This window comes from Galleria mellonella, unplaced genomic scaffold, assembly GCF_026898425.1.
Source record: "Galleria mellonella isolate WM207_F2 unplaced genomic scaffold, CSIRO_AGI_GalMel_v1 utg312, whole genome shotgun sequence".
Classification (NCBI taxonomy): domain Eukaryota; kingdom Metazoa; phylum Arthropoda; class Insecta; order Lepidoptera; family Pyralidae; genus Galleria; species Galleria mellonella.
Window position 1 is genome coordinate 7,955,638 of NW_026442074.1, and position 18,619 is coordinate 7,974,256.

An 18,619-nucleotide genomic window follows, 5' to 3' on the forward strand; every position below is an offset into this window, starting at 1 on the left:
ACACTTATCAATTCACCTCAATATTTGAATCACCTCATGCTTATTGTAAAAAAAATACTAATATAGAATTATAAGAGTGTGTTCAAGTAAAAATCTACTTCAATTCTCGTAAAACCACTTATTTTGGTTTAAAAACTAAACTTCTGAACTGATTTTGATAAAATTTCTATGGAACCAATCTGTAAGTTTATTCTTTCAGATAAAGATTAAAAGGAGTACAACCGAAATGAGAACTTCCTTCTTTTTGCAGTCGATTGAAAATTTACCCTTTGTAAATCTATTTTTCTTGTTAACATTTTATCCACAAATGTACCTTCAAAATAATCAAATTATTCCTCTAAAGAATTATAAGTACTCTTAAATTCAGATGACAATACTCTATCTATATTTTAAGTGGAAATTTTCAAAAATCCTTTCTTAGCGGTTGCTTACCAATAAACCTACCTATGTTACAAAGTTTCAGCTTTCTAGACTCGTAGTTTTGGCTATGGAGTGATAGTCTAGACAAACAATTTTATAAGTAAAAAGGAAGATTATGTTAATAAGACCACCTATGTAAAAATGTTTTATAATTATATCCACGCAGACAAACTATTCCAAACAACTAAATAATATAAGTTTAATTTCATAACGAGCGAGAGCGCCGCTGTTTACAGTAGGAGTAATTTAAAAAATAAATAAATTATAGAAACTGGCCGACTCGGTAATTCTTATTTTTCATAACGATTGCTTACTCCGTCGTGTGCGGGTTATGGCTGCAATTAATCAATCCAATGGGTAGAACCATTCTCTTTTCATATACTAGTTAGTTATATTACACTTTAAAACTATTAGGTTCATACATCTGTAATTTGTATGTATATTATACAAACATTCTTTTTTATCTATTACTTATTCGTACATAAGAGCAAAAAAATATATCTTATTCTAAAATAAAAAATCTTTAACAAAAAGTATTATTTCTTTTAGGTATATATACATGTACAATGGATGGGCAGTAGCGTCCCTCTTAAAATATCACTAAAAGCTTAACTGCGGTTGCCAACCCGTCTGCCAAGCGTGGCAACTACTGGCAAAACTGCCCTTATAAGAAAGGTTTACATTCAGCAGTGGACAGTTAAAGGCTGATATGATAATGATACGTGTAATTTAGATGTCCCACTTTTAATATTTTGACGAAGAATTAAAACGATTCAAAATCTTTATATTTTAATAAGAAGGCAACATCACAAGCAACAAAGAAGCACAAAGCAACGATCACAGATTAAGATATTTAAAAATATTTATTTAATGTCGACTAATTCATACTGAGTGGTGATATAATTACAGTATTTAGAATTAATTATTGTTTCTGGTAATTTCATTTTTGAAATTGGAAGTAATTTAAAAATTTATTTCTGGCAACACTTCAAAAAATCTATCATTTTATTGTCTAAATACTTACCCCCTTATTCATTAAAGCTAAAACCTTCTACAAAAATAATTCCAAATTTAACTATTACAGTGTTTTGTCACTTTTTTTCAAATTGACAATTTAGTGTATAAGAAACAAAGCGTTCAATAGCTAAAATAGGCTTATGATAGATTTGACGTTTTATGAATAAGGTGGTTTAATATATTTAATTTAGAATATAGTTCAATATATCCTTAAAATTTCAATATACCTACGTAAGTTTCTGTTTTTGATATTTTAAAGGAATAGCTCTACTCATGTATATAAGTAAAAAACTTACTGATAATGAAATTTGAATTCTTTTGCATTTGTAATACATTGCAAATTTTAACCACACTTTTTTCTCCAACTATTACCCTACTAATATGGCATAATATTTAGATGTTTGTTAGTCAATCATGTTGGAATGTATTTCAATGAAATTTGTTACATCCGCCATGTCTTAAAATGTTTTATTATAATTCACGCGGGCAAAGCGGCGAGAAGCAACTATTTCTGTAATATAAGCTGAAAAGCTGTTGAAAATAGAGTACGTTCATCAAAAATTACACTCATTTATATTCAGGAATAGTATTTATTATAATTTTTGTACTATAATAAATACCTATATTTTTTATGTAACATACATCAATGGCCATAGACTATTATCTTATTCTGTAATTAGTGATAACTTGGTCAAGTTCCTAAGCTGTTTAAAGTGTGTTACGCAGACGATCCTCAATTCGATGCACAAGTACCAGCCGCGATTTCATCTGGTGCGCGCCAACGACATCCTCAAGCTGCCCTACAGCACGTTTCGCACTTACGTCTTCAAGGAGACCGAGTTCATCGCCGTCACGGCTTATCAAAATGAAAAGGTAAGAGCGTGTATACACTGTGAATATTTCTCCTCATTTGTATTAAAACATTTTTATTATAACCTAATATTTACATATATTATAATTGAATATACAAAAGCATACAAACACATAAATATATATGTATCTATTGCAATCATAGAAAATTGTCATCCACGTTTTAAGAAATACCATGAATGTGCAAATAAGACCTTTGTATATTTGTAAAACAACTAGTAACTATGTTATAAAAACTCAAACTCGACTACAACTAAGTACTACTAGAGCTAACGACAAATTATACTCGTTTATACCAATAACTCGATTGGATTTATATAAAAGGAACTCGTACTGTATATTTATTAAAGTATATAATAATTTTTCAAAAAATATCAGAGAAATGGCAACTCATACTAGTAGAATATTTAAACGTAATCTTAAGGATTGGCTGTTACGTAATAGATTTTATAGTATTAAAGAAATATGTATTAATACAAAGATTTGAATTAAATAAATATGTAACAAGTTTCTTTTAAAATAAAGTTCTACTAGTAAAATTGAACTTTTTCAAATAAAACGGGTCGCTAAGTTAAAAAAAAAAGAATGTAAAGCTTTCCGTTAAATTTTCATTTTTCGATCTACAAATATCTTTCTTAAATTTTCACCACAACGTAAAGTATATGGCGTGCCTATGTCCAGCAGTAGATTGCAGTGAGCTGATAGTGATAATGATAATGTGATAAAGAATACGAACTTGGAATTAAAGATTAACTCTTTTTTTTAAACTTTATGATCAAACGAAAGGCATATTTAAGTCCTCTTTTAGTTGTGAGACCTTATAAATAATCTGTGGTTTAATCAAAACACTTGTTCCAGATAACACAATTGAAGATTGATAACAACCCTTTCGCGAAAGGCTTCCGGGATACTGGTGCTGGAAAACGGGAGAAAAAGTAAGTATCTAACCTTTGATATATATTACATACAATTCTTTATTGTATGAACATGTATAACGCTATATACACAGTAAAAAAAACTGGAAAAAGTCCGTAACTAATCTATCCATGCGAATGCGGAAAAACTACGCAGCGAAAAATCACCATGTGGATATACCCTTACAGTCATGAGTACATAATGTATTGTCTGTCATGTTGTGACAAATGGCAGAACAAAAAAGTAAATGCATGCAAATAAAAAATGTAGGTAAGGCTTTCTAGCCTTCATATGTTGAAAGGGTAAAATATACATATTCAATTATGTAACTCATGAATGATTATAAATCTGTATAAAGTTTGCATCGATAATACACAAAGCCCTCTAGACAAATGGCGAGCGAATTCGTCGATGGATTCGAAATTGCTAGCGAGTCCATGAGATAGAATGAGATGGCCAACTCGGATGTTTCATTCCAACTCATGGACTCACTTTGGGTCATGATTCCATCGATGGATTCGCTTGCCACTTGTCTAGGTGGGCTAATGACTAGACCATAATCATCTTAGGAATAATTAACAAAAGAGAATATCAGTAGTCAATAGACATGATGTATCTTTAACTCGAGATTCTCTTTGTCTGTACGTGAGTGATCTTGCAAAAAATCAAAATCATTTACTCATAGAACATTTTTAGTCACTTATGCACGTTTCTTTTTTTTACCCCACCATTGAAATTAATAGATATCTACAACTACCCTTAGATACATAAAATTTTATGACTTACAAGTTTTGTCAAATACTTTACACGTTGCCTCCTACGACCGCTCTAGTTATGGATATTATTCATCCAAAGGTTACTTGGAAAAGATCGCTTTTAGCGATAAGGTCGCCCATTGTTTTCTCATTGTGATTATTTCTTGTAATTGTTTATATTTATAATAAGTTTACTATTGTAATCTTTTGGAGGAAACAATAAAGAGTATCTATCTATCTATGAAATAAGTTTCCTGTCGGAATTTTTCCAAGAGACTAAAGCATGGGGTTATTCAAAAAAGGTGTAAAAAGATTTCTTCAAAGCCGGCAACGCGCGTGTAATGGCTCTGGTATTGCAGTCATTCATAGGCTTACCATCAGCTGGGCCGCGCGCTTTGCTTGGCACCTCAGTGGTATTAAAAAAATAATATCAACGAAATGTGATAAAACTTGAACAGCTGAGCTTGTTTGTTATAAAACACGCGAAAATATGCCGTAAATAGAACATAAATCTATTTCAACAATGCAGCTTTGATATAAGTACCTAATAAATTTTAATTTTAATTCCGTAACACATTATACTGAGAAGCGTTGTAGGTGGTATCCATAACCAAAAGGCGCCCGAAAGATTAACGACTGTAAAAACTGCCGACTGTTTAACTAAAGTTAAAAGCTAACTAAATTAGCGTCCTATCTGTGAATCTTCAAATTAATTAGGCCACGAAGCGCAGACATTTCCGAACGAAGCGCTGCCAACACGCCCGGCGCCGTTCGAAATTCAAATTAAACCAATCCGGCGCCTCCTTATTCGTGTTCAGAGTTTAAACATGGCGGGTAACGGCTCAAAATGGTGGAGTCATTCGACTTGGCGCTTTTTTCCAGCGTCTTTAGCGTGCAAGGGAGAAAATTGGATTTCCGCGATAAAATCAGCTTTAGTTTTTTTCTTCACCGCATAATTTGCTAGCGCCCGCCGCCGTAGGGATAGGTTGGCGTTCTGTTAACTTGTTTGAAATTCGAAGGAGAACTCAATTAGTGGGTAAGCAGTGGATCTGTGGAAGAACGCGCTTATTTAATACACGCAAAATACAGGGGTGCCGTATTCTTTATATTCAATTCTTAAATTGAATTATAATATATACACAGTGAGATGACTACTCATTAGCATTATTTTAAGCAAATCAGTGTAACTGCACGTTTTTCCCAAAGGAACGTGGAGCGAATAACAAAATTTTAGTCCCTCACATTAGCACAATATGTCCACATGTCATGGTATGGGTGTCATGTTTTTTTTAACCATATTTCTTTAGAAAAAATGTTATTTTTTATATAGTACTGAGATGGCAAACAAATATACGATCCTCCTGATGATAAGCGGTTACCGTAGCCAATAAACGCCTATAAAACTTTACATTACGCGGGCGTTGCTAACGCTAAAGGAACCTCTTTATCCCTTTTTTGAAGAACCCCATGGTGTAGTCTCTTGGAAATACCTCGACAGAGAGCTCTTTATATAACCTGAGCATTTCGCTGCTAGAACATGTTCTATTGATTTCGATTTCAACCGCTTACAAATTACGCTGGCAAAGCAACGAGATACCGTGGCTTTGCCAGCCTAATTCAGTATCCTGCGTGTTAAATTAGGATATAAACTACCCACTTACCAAATTTCATTGAAATGTATTCAGTAGTTTTTGCATGAAAGAGTAACAAACATTCATCCGTCCTCACAAATTTTCGCATTTATAATACTAGTAGGATGTATGTAAAATAAAATAAAGCAATAATGTCTGTGAAAAATTAAAAGCACATCGCATACCGACCCTTTTCACTTTAAACGATCCATGTTCTTATTTCACGTATAACCCAAACCGACTTTTATCATTTGCTTTTCATTAAAAGTAGGTGAGTTTTTTAACACTCGGAAAACTCCCTTCTGTATAACATATATCAACATCCGACACCGGAAAGTATATTTAATTCAGTTAAATAAAATTTCTCACCGGATGGGTTCGCGGTGCGTTCCTGAAGCGAGCCGGACACTGGACTCATCTTTACAAAATGGCCGGCAGTCGGAGGAAGCGCGGGAAACGTGAGCGTTTTATAAACGGCATGAATGGGGAAAATAAGGACACAGAAGCTTAGGGTTATCACGAAACTGTTTTAATAATTGTGTAGAGTTTAGAGCAAGTAGTGTTTTGTAATATCTGAATACTAGAATGAAAAATAGCACTTTTTTATATGACAATTTAGCACATAAAATTATTATACATTATTATATTATTACCTCTTTACTTTGTCTTTATATATCATATCAGGCGGTAACTGTCCACTGCTGAACATAGGCTTCTCCCATAAAATGGCTTTTGCCAGTAGCTGCCACGCTTGGCAGGCGAGTTGTGGATCGCAGTTAGGCCTTTAGTGATTTTTAAAAAAGGACATTGTTATCTATTTTTTATTATTTAAATGGTAAATGAGATAGATACATACATACAGATATATATATGTAAGTTTTATAAGCACTCGCCATATTTAACAAATCGCGGCTTTGCCCGTGTGCCTAATTCCATAGTTTCCTATGTATTAAGTTAGGATTTAACCGCATATCAAATTTTACTCAAATCCGTTCAGTCATTTAAGCGTAATTTAATGACAAATATCCAAACATTTTTACAAATGTTCACTTTTATAATATAAGTAGAACTGTATAAGCAATAGATTTACTAGATTAGGTTACTAGATCACTTATATGTCCTTTCGTCGATGTTTAACTAGATTAATTTCACATTCGCATCATGACCACTCGTGAATAATTGGTATTTTTTTTTTTACTAAAGATTTATATGTTATCTCCGACACATCCTAATTAAACTTTTAATGTTTTGTACGTGCGCGTGCGAAACCATCGCTGGTCGCTAGTATAATGTAGTCTGTTTCAAAAAAAAATTTGACGAAATTTAGTTAAAATTAATTAAAACTTTTTTATTTATTTATTTATTCATAGGAAAACCAGGGCTACACTAGAGCAAAAAGATGCAGTTTCGGATCACAAAATAAGCCACTAATAGGTTTTCACAAGTAGCAACAATATAGATACAAGGCGATTTATGATAAAAAACAGTAACCGTCGCTTATAAATATGAATGAATGAATGAATGAATGGTTTATTTTCTCTTCACAAAAGGTGGAATAAAGTAACAACATCAGGTACAATTTGAAATGAAGACCAGTTTTGTGAGAGACTGGTGCTTGCGGTAGGTTTAGAAGAACCTGTGTTACAAGTCACCAGAACGAACGAAGTCATATGAACGAATATACGTACATACATCACCAAATACACTGATACTCATGGCACCCGTCACGCTGCCATTCCTAAGTCCATACCACAGAATACAATGTGATACCCATGATACTCGATCGTGATGCCATTTCTGAGGACTGTAGTATTATGACTCCGTACTCAGTAATTTCTCTGCCATATTCACACAATTGCTGTGTAGTCTCAGCAAAGAATGGGCTCCACTTTCTTACCACTGGGTGTTGTAAAAGTCTACTAAGAAAATTTTATGATCAAGGGATAGGCAGCAGCGTCTCTCTAGAAACATCACCAAAACCTAACTGCGGTTGTCAACCCGCCTGCCAAGTAGAACGACTCCAGGCAACCCCCCAATAGGGTAAGGTTATCTGGCCACTATGGAACATGGTCTTCCCCATAGACTATCATAAGGAATGGTACTGAACCACCTGCATCCAAAGACTTCCTGACTACATTTACATCTGCTTTATATCGACGCGGCAACCCTGTGCCATGGCGGGCACGCCGTCATTTTCCCCGTTGGATATTGTCTGTGACCGCATTACCGCATGCCTTCCGCTACGGCACCGAAGGTACCGCTTTGATCCCGTTCAGTTCGCCGTTACCGCGCCCTTTGTTACCGCAGTGTAGCTCTAATTAAGACGTCTAACTACGTGGTCAAACGTCGTAAGTCCCACCTTGTATCCTATAATATTGTATTTTATTTTATTTTTTTTTTAATAGATGATAATATTATAAACCCCGCCTGCGCTATCAGAATACGCTGGCAGAGTACCAGTGACGGGTGATATATTTTTTTTTTTGTTGGATGAAAATGGATTGGTAACTCCGCCTGCACTAACGGGATACGCTGGCGAAGCACCAGTGATGGGTGATCGATGAGAATGAAAACAGGCCAGTTAGCCTATCATGATGAATTCATCAGGAAGTAATCGTGATAGTTTCTAGGGGGAACCGCGTGGAGGTCGACCTGGTTAGGTTATTGCTGGCAATGGAATTTTCAGTCTATAGATATTACTAACAATCCCTTTCCCCCCCCCCCCCCCCCGGGTGATATATTAGCCCATCGCGACGAATTCAACAACAAAAAACTATATGGATTTAGAGGAAAACTACGTGAAGAATATATTGAAGAATAGAATATATTGCTAGCAATGGGGCAATTAGTTCCCTGTTACTAACAATCCCTTTCTCTCCGCATTTATATAGTAGATACCATATTCAAAATCCACACTCGAAATTGAAAAAGTATGATGAACCGTAAGAATAAATAGTCTTATTGTTATGATTGAACTCGAGAGTTCACCACTTTCATGTAAAGTGCTTATAAATATCAAATTTACTTTTTTTAAATAATTTACGGACAAACAGACGATGTCTAAACTAATATGAAATATTTCTAGTTACCTACAGAACCCTAAAAACCACGAGTGTATCGTAAATTTTCCTTGGCAAAAAGACAAGAATCACAACACCTTATTAATAAACATCCCTTGTCTCGCCGCAGAATAGCGTCGATAAAAAGCTTTCCTGCGGGGGTTACGAACTAACCGCACGTCGGGGGTAAAAATTTGGCAAAATTACAAGGCGGGCCACCCCTGCATCGACAGTTTACATTGTAACGCGAATACCCTAATGTGGACAGTTTAAATTAGGGTTGGCAAAATGTTAAATAATAAAAAATTATAAATGGAAGATTTATTTATGAATCCCACTAATAATATAAGTGTAAAAGTTTGTAAAGTTATTTGAATTTGAAAGCACGTTTAATTGGCTGAAAGGGTTTGTATGAAATTTGGTACCCGCGTAGAACTATATCCTAACTTAACACATAAGATTTCAAAAAAAAACGTTCACGCTCACTTTTTATCTTTATCCGAGCAATAAGTGCTTTATATTATTACCAAATTCGTGTATAATATAGTATTATCAATATGTGTATAGTATATATCATATATTTGTTATTCATATATATTTATTCGTTTATATATATAATTTTAGTATGTATGTATATCAATAATTAGTTGTACCGCATTCGAGTATTCTGACACTTCCCTGTGGTTGACTGGGAGAGAATGCTTTTAGCATTAAGTCCGCCATGTACACATATTTGTACTAATAAATAAATAAATAAGATACATTAAATACTAATTCACACGGTCAAAGTAGCGGTATATAGTTTGTATTATATATAACAAATGGACATTAAACAGAATAGTTCTCGAAACTTTGATCAAATCAGATATCTTTGAAAAGTATAGAATTGCTTGAGTAGTATGAAATCTATGTCTCATTAAAAATAATCATCAACAAATTGACAAATTTGATATTAATTATCTAAAAGGCGTGTCATTACGCGTGGTTAAACAGCGAAAGCCGATTGTCAGTAAACTCGACATGACAACTTGGTAAAAATCCATAACTTGCATTCCATAAGCATTCATTGAATCATTATTAGAAAATGAAATCGTACTAAAACTGTCTAACGAGACCGACTGTTACAACAATTTAGATAAAAATATCAAAGTCTAGTTTCAAACGGAGACTATTCAGTGTCATAATTTCTCCTAAATAATCTTAATATATATGTTGCAGTCAAAACTCTTAACCAGTCAAAAGTACTAATAACTAATAATTTTCAGTCAAAACCACACTAATTTTGCTAGTCAATAGTGCTTTTGACTGGTTAAGAGTTTTGACTACAACATATATGTATATACATGTATTAAAATTGTAACTAGATGATACATAAGAAATATTTATAAATTTAGGATGATGGGGGTATTTAGTAAGAGCAATAGAACCAAAAACAATATTTATTTTTACTTTTTTGTCTATCAGTATGTTTATTTCGACATCACATAAAAAATACTGCAACTAATTGGATACGGTTTTCATAATTCTCTTTCAGAAGGAATTTAAAATCTAATAAACGTTATATCCAAAATCTAGTTGTACGAAATCGCGGGTAGAAGCTAGTAACTAAAATATAATTGAAACATCTTTTTCATTTGGAAATTGCCAACCCTAAATTGTAGGGGTGGCGCAAATTAAATTCTATCAGTCGGCGATGAGACGAGTTAATAAAATGAATTTAGTGCGACCCCAATCAGTACCCTTACGAGATAGGATGAAGATACGCGTTTAGGGTTTCGTAAAACAATGCGAATGTTAAACAGTTGTTTGTTTTATAGGGTGACAGAAGGCAAATAATTGCTCTGGCATTTTGTTTCTCTTTAGGGTGACCGTTTTGAATCTTCGTGTGTGTATTTTGCGGTTCATTCCGGTTTAAAATGTATGCATACTCGTATTAGCATAAGTATTAAATGTTAAATACCTCAAATAGTTCCTTATTGTTAATATTTATGTATAAATTTAACTGAAATCCTAATTCTTCGCACTAAACATAAAAAAATAAAATGAAAATAAGAGTGCAAAATTTAGACCATAAAGTAGGTATAGCAGCATAATAACAGCTTATCCAGTATTTCCGAAACGTATTTCATTTTAAAAGGCCAGTAGCAACCTGCAATACCTCTTGTGTTGCTGGTATTCATGGGCAGCGGTAGTCACCATCAGGGGTTGTCACTTGTATTAAAAAAGATTCTTTACTACTATAAATGTGAAAGTGTTGTGCTTGCATGTTTCGATTTGAAGAGTGCGATTATAATAATGAAATTATGGGGAACGGAAGCATAACTCCCTAATCCCTAGGAATAGTAACGCATACACCTTAGACGTTCCAGTTTTCAGTGATGCTTATGGTGTTATAGGCGTCAGATATCACTTTTCATCAGATAGATCGTTAACATGTTTGCCATTCTCAGCTGGCTAAAAAAAAACCCGAAGATTTATACTGTTGTATTCGATAGTTTAAAATAATCTTCGAATTGGAAAATATTTGAAAGCAAAATTGAAAAAGGGCACCGCATATTCCCGACGGCGGTGCAAGGGTCAAATTTCGGTGCTATCATTAGAAGATGATTAACCTTTCGGCGGCGGCGGGGGCCGCGGCGACCCATTACTGAAATGTCAACCGTTTGACACCCCACACAATTGATGCGCCCGCTAAAATGCAAACTATGTCATTGTAAAGGCACGCGACGCGAGCTTACTTCGTTTGGTGTTTTATTTCTTTAAAAGAAAAAAGTTTAATGCGCTAAGACTTGCGTGATGGTTGTAGTTATTAATGTTTAATTCCATTTGCGAATCGCGATCTGACTGAATATATATAGCTACATACAATTTATCCGCTAACTTGGTTACTAAAATCTGCAGTGAATGTAAATAAAGTAAATAAGGTACATTAACATATTTTTTTTTACTTTGTCAACAAACTGTTGCAGTTTTGTTTGTGTTAAACAACATGCTAAACACTTGATACTCTGTTATCGTGGATTTTTATGAAGTGGTATTAGAATCATTATTACACTTTCAAGACAGAGAGACTACCAGAGACTTTGTACAAAAGTCGTTTGCTTGGGCACTTTTGACCCATTCGTTTTTCTACCGTAAAGCAATTGCAAAAAGCATGGAGGGTATCATGGGCGAAACAGTATACTCTGTTATGTCCAAGATACTGCTCATGTCTATTGTCTTGTTGTTTGTTCGTATATATATATATATATATATATATATATATATATATATATATATATATATATATATATATATATATATGAATATTTTTAGAGCGCAGTCGAAGCGGTTGTCGTGATCAAAATAGGTCAGGATTCATCATCATCATCAGAGAATACTCATAAATTAAAATATTCCGACTTGAATGACTAAGAACTAAACCACTGAATCGATTTTGGTAAAATTTCTATGGGGCCAATCTGAAAATCCTTTCAGATAAAAAAAATTCATAACAGTTTATAAATTACAGAGTTATGAGGTAAAAAATATTGAAAAATGCAACCGAATTGAGTACCTGTTGGTTTTTTGAAGTCGGTTAAAAATGGGTAGAAGAAAAAGAGCGTCGGTAGGGACAGGTCAATAATAAATCAAAATTAATTGGGTACAATTATAGACGTCAAACTTATTAATCGGTCACACGATACAAATGTCGTGTTGCTAGAAAAAAAATCTAATTATTTGCAATTAGTGACTAATTAAGGAATTTATAACGTGGTTATCGAAAATACATCATTTTGAAGTCATCAGTCAGTGAAATGATCGACAACACAATAATATTACACAATAGTATTTTTTTTATGGGTGAAAATGCTATGGTAACCCCGCCTGCGCTAACGGGATACGCTTGCGGAGCACCAGTGAAGGGTGATAGATGAGAATGAAAACAGGCCAGTTGGCCCATCATGATGAATTCATCAGGAATTAACCATGATAGTTTCCAGGGGGAACCGCGAGGAGGTCGACCTGACAGGGTATATTGCTAGCAATGGAACTGGTAGTCCGCATTACTAAAATCCCTACCCCCTGATCAAATGGTTACCATTGCCACAATGATAACACGAGTAGTTTGTCGGTGTACCGCAGGCAGGCGCTGCTGACGGCGCGCTCCGACCCTCGGGACGATGATGATGAGCGGCCTCTGGACGTCGGCGGACCTTCCAGCCCGCCGCCCCCACCCTCGTCCACGCAGCACACGACTAGTTGTGAGTACTAACCATACAGACAGTATTATGTTTAAGTAATTATATACTTACCTATTTGTTTTTCTGCTGGTAGAATTTTATTTAACTGAATAAATTACCTTTATCTAAATATTTTGTTCACTAAAGGATGCAGTGTTTGATGTAACATTCGAATTCATTTAATCTTCAGGTTTCCCATTATTATCGAAGAGTCTGATATAAATAGTCAGAAATGGAATAGTGCAGCCACTTATACTAATATTGTATAATGGCAGGCCACCAGGGTAAGATGAAACTTTGAAGATGATATCAAGTCAATCGGCTCATCATGGCACATTTACTAGGAATTACCACCTTGAGTTCCAGCAGGATCACATGGAGATTGACCAGATGGGATATACCTGTTATTAACAATGGAGCCGCTATTGTCATTTACTAAGTTCTTCCACCAATACGAATACATACGCATACAAATCGAATTAAATTTCTTATTAGTGGCTAATGTAATAATATTGTTACAGCGTGGTTTAGTTCAAGTGGTGGCGGCGGCGCTGACTCCGGGCCAGAGGAAGGCATCGAAGCTGGTTCCGATTCGTCGTGCTCGGGTGGCGCCCGTGCTTCCTCGCCCCCCGCGGGACCCTCGCGCCCATCCCCCGCGCCGGATGTGTCCCTCGGTCCGCCGGTACAGCCGCCGTTACTGCCGTACCTCTATCCACCGTCGCTGTACCCGCCGCCGTTCTTCCCCCCACACCAGATGCCGCCAGGTTTGCTGTTCAATCTGCACCCCTTGCTGCAACAGTACTCTCTGCCGCCGCCCCCCGCGCCCCCTGCTCCGGCCCCAGCGCCGTCGCTCACCAAAACGCACAGGTTCGCCCCTTACGCTTTGCCAGGGCTAGGCTCAGCGTTCGAGCAGGTTGCACCGCGCGCACGTAGTCTCAGTTCGTCTCCGGCGCGGCCGCGAGCGGGCTCCCCGCCCACGCGAGCTGCCTCTGCAGACCCTCCGCCCGACGCGCCGACCTCCACCACGTCCTCGACCCCGCCAGCATCCGACCTCAAAAGCATCGAGCGTATGGTCAACGGGCTCGACGTTGAAACCCAGGACTGACTCGTGACGTAGCCTTGTACATAGCGTGTATTTATATTGTAGCCTCCTGCTTCACACCAAAAAGTCATCGGGGAATCGCTGAAGCGAAGGGGCATTGTTTTGTATCGTTCCTATTTTGTTTTTCTTTCGAGTTCTATTCGGGTCGATAATCGTATACTGTTTGTAAATAGTTAAGATTATGATAGGTTCAGTCAGGTGCGGGCGACGGCAGTGTGACACGGCTACCTGCCCGTCACTTCATGTAGTCACTCACAGCACTCATGGGGCGTTTGACTGTTGAACGTACATCTACGATAGCTGTATACTTCTATCAGTAGACTCCATTATATTGACTCATATAGCTATCACTCATCCATTTCTTTAACCTGCTAAAATTTAAGGAAATGACTGCGTGTCTGTCCTTAAACCTTTTTCGTTACCATATGAACAAATATAATTGAGACCTCTTGGAAAAATATGTACTTATCGTTGAATCGACCCTTGTCGTTAAATTGTTATGATTTTATACTAAAATTATTGACCTAAATTCTGCAAAAGATATAGTTATCGTAGATACGTCACAGTTAGTAGCAAGATTCCTGAAACAATTTGGCCTTTTCAATATATTTGAAATGGAAATTTACAATTAAAATATATTACTATATATTCTCAAGGTAGGCCAACAAAATCGTGAAATGTTTAATATTTATTTTTATCTATTCAAAATTTGTTATGTGTAAGTTGATTGTTGATACTATAAAATTATTATAGGAGTCACAAAAAAATAAATGCTTCAAACACCTGGATTATAATTATAGTATAAATTGATCTTGTAAAGTATTAGTACAGTACTATTTAGTACAAATGAGTATTATTCAGATTTGGATTATTTAAAAGAACAAATGAAAAGATTAACATAATGAATGTAGAATCTAGATGTCGCTAGTAGGAAATTACAGTAAAACAATAGAGGCAGTGATAATTGTAGTGGCGCCAGTAGCAGAATTAAGATCGTCAGAGTGGCAGCGAAAAGTTGTAATTCGGTCGCGTCGTACAGTATTGCATCGTACAATACACATACCGGTAACATATGTTCTCTCACTTTCTTTCATTATGTAAAGTTAATTTTCAAATCCTAATAAATTTGCCTTTTTGTCTGCCAGTATTATCCCTAAAGCGCCACTAGACTGATGACTGCCTCTAAATCGACACTTCGTACTGGCAGTCTGCATCACCTGACAAATTTCAAGAAATTTTATAAGTATGTAACGAAACGGGCGAAATGTAATATATTTACGAAATTCAGATTTTTTAATCTTATATAAAGTCGCACAAGGGAACGTTTTAAATATTTTCTTATTCTTTCAAAATAAGTTCATTAGGAGAAATACACAAATGTTACCGTCAGCCATTTCATATTTTGGTTTTGTGATGTTTTTACCACAAAGTATCAAAATTTCAGTCAACGATTTATAGAAAAATATTTATATAATAATCAATGCTAAGTCACTTATAATTTCTTGGCATATGTAAGATGAATTAATTTGAAATTTGTCGTGTAATGCAAGCATTACAAAGTCCAGTTAGTATGCGCGCTCTAAAATCAGATATGCGCAAGACACAATGACAATGAAGGGGTACGAAATGCAATATAATTTGTATATATCGAAATGAGCACCAAGTAAGGGTCTTGCTACAAATATTCAGCGTGAGATCCAACATCGAATACCTATCCACATGTAGTATCAAACACAAGTAGATACTCATAGATACTCCACTGCAATAGTGATAGTGTAACTCCAGCATCTCTCGACAAATCTTGCTGTAGACATGACTTCATATTAACAAATTGTTTTTATTTAAATTTATTTACGAAACTTAATGTAACGCGATTACAGGTAAATAGTACGTAAGTCACGAAAATAAATTTAAATATATATGAATGTAATAAAAATATGAAAGTATAAATTTTGTTCTACTCGTAATAATCTTTCAGTACGAATCTTTATAAGTCTATTTAGTAAACAACGTGAACTCTAAATCATTTGAATTAATTAATGAAACATATTTTTCCGAACAGTAGACTAAACATTTTTCCAGAAAATGATGAATCTAAAAACAAAAGAAATTAGTTTTACCAACAGAGTCAATGCAGTATGATAGTATTATTTTTCGACTTATATTTCTCTAAAAATGTTTAGTTTCACTAGTACAACTCTCCCTCAAAGGATGCTTCTGTTATGTATGATCCAAATTAAGAGGGAATAAATAAAAAAATATTGCAATTTTCCTAAATTAGATAACAAGACCTTAAACGTTAATAATAGGAAAGGAAATAGTTATTTTAAAAATAGAACTCGCTCACGATACTGTACTGTTTAATTTTTTCATTGTAGTGTACTTTTTTTTTTAAATAGTCCTATCGCCAAGAATTAAATTATAATAATATCTTTTTTTTTTAACTATGTTATTTTCATTCAATTTCTTTTAGTAAAAGAAATTTCTGTTAGTCTAGTAAATGACAAGTCATTTCTCAGAATTGAACAATTTTGGGACTACATAAAAAAGGGATGTAAGGGAAAGTTTATAATAACAATAAAATAATAATATCTTTTAGTACTTACTAATTAAAATAACTTTTTTCTCTTCGATAAAGCTACAGTGTAAATAATAGTTCTACTTTATAGTAGTAAAACGTAACGTGTTGTGAGTCAAGATTGATCGTATCAGCCTTTAACTGTCCACTGCTGAACATAAGCCTCCTCTTGGGGAGTTTTGCCAGTAGTTGCCACGCTTGGCAGCTGGATGGCAACCGCAATTAGGCTTTAGAGATGTTTTAAGAAGGGCGCTGCTGGAGATATGGGCACCCTCGCCCTCCTTAGTCACCTCTTACGACACCCACGAGAAAGAAAGGGGTAGCCCATTTAATGCCGAGACCACGCGGTTATAATGGATAGTTTTAAAATATTATGTAATTTTTATTGCCTAGCTTTGTAGTTGTTCATGTATTTTATATGTCGATAAAATATTATTTGGTTAAATTTAAACTTTTTCTAAAAAAAAAAACATAACATTACAAATCTACTACAAATTATTCGTCGAAAGATGTTGGACTCCTTTCATTTCCCACTTATATAACAAAGTAATTATATAATATTGCTTTATTTTGTAAATACAATTGTAAGGTATAATATTTACGTGTTTACTAATTAATAGACATATTTTGAAAATATGTTTTGTCAATTGTGCTGTGAAGATATCATTCGTTCAATTGTTGCTTTCAAATTATAAAATGTACTACAGATTTTAAAATAAATATACGAGGTATGTGTTTCAAAATTAATTATAAAAATAAATCAGCCGACACTATTGTAAAGAGGTTGAGAGCAATAATTGGACGGGCGTACAATGAAACGATTGATGAAAAATCTAACTGTAAGTTAAAGTTTGTAATATATAGTTGATAAATTGTAGTTAAAATACAAAATATATAATTATAAAATGAATATAATTTTCCATGGAATTCATTAAATTTAAGCGCATTACATGTTTAATTCGTAAATCAAATCCGTATACGTATAATATACGTAAACACAGTTCTAACTTCCGTTTGTAACTTAGTATTTTTCATATATTAACATCAGCGATTTGATTGTATTAAGATAATGTTCATTTGGGATTTTTCTACAAAAGAAATACTGCTTTGTTAAGTGGACAAGAGACTGTAACGTGCAACACCTGTAATTGAGATTTATTCATTAAAATATATAGATAAATCTATTGACGAAATTAAGTGTTGTTTCTATTTATTCAACCCTTAAACGAAAATATTAAATGCGCATTTTTTTTTATACCACTGCGGTAGCAAATAAGCATATGGCCTACCTGCCTGCAATACCAGGGGCATTACACGCGCGTGGTCGATCCTGAAGAAACCTCTTTACCCCTTTTTTCAAGAAGCCCGTACTGCCTATTGGAAAAATCTCGACAAGGAGCTCAATCCATAGCCTGAGCGTTCATGGGAGGAAACATAAGATCAGCGTCTGCACTTCCTGATTTCAAATAAACAGTTTACTAAAACGTTATCATCATAATATCAGCTGATAACTATCCACTGTTGAAAATAGGCCTCCCCTATAGACTGTTATAAGAAACGATCCCAAGCCACCTGCATCCACTGACTGCCTACATTTGAGATAATCGCTCTATCTATAGGAAGATACTGGTGGATTACTAAATGATAGTTTTAGAATAAATCTGTTATGTATTAATAAGAGAATCACAGTAGAACAATGAATGTAGATAGAAAGAAATATTTTTATCAAGTAAACTTAGATTTAAATATTTTTGAATAGTCATTTTTTCATTACAGCCAACACAGAAAGTGAAAACAGATTTCGGATGCCTAAATAATTATTGACAGGTGTTCTGTACGAATTCAAATGTTACTACTTTTATTAAAAATTTAATTCAACTATGCATAATTGCCTTTAAATTTGTGAGCATTTGAAAAACCGTGTTGAAATTATAATTGCTACATAGATATGATCAGTCCACGATTCAACATTACCTCTCGCCTTTAACATTAAAATATAAAAGCTTAGGTGGGTCTATGACAAAACTATGATACTGCTTTCCATAGTTT

The 18,619-nt window shown here is 34.6% G+C and overlaps 1 protein-coding gene across 1 annotated transcript in view; it reads left to right on the top strand.

Moving 5' to 3' along the window:
* The window catches only part of LOC113515192 (T-box transcription factor TBX3), a 142,368-nt gene extending 124,601 nt beyond the window's left edge, over positions 1–17,767 (top strand). The window contains exons 6-9 of the mRNA XM_052895847.1: positions 2,152–2,310; positions 3,166–3,242; positions 12,775–12,911; positions 13,412–17,767. Of these exons, the coding sequence (XP_052751807.1) occupies positions 2,152–2,310; positions 3,166–3,242; positions 12,775–12,911; positions 13,412–13,995 (957 nt within the window). The 3' untranslated portion in view covers positions 13,996–17,767. The remainder of the gene's footprint in view (positions 1–2,151; positions 2,311–3,165; positions 3,243–12,774; positions 12,912–13,411) is intronic.
* Positions 17,768–18,619: the final 852 nt, after the last annotated feature.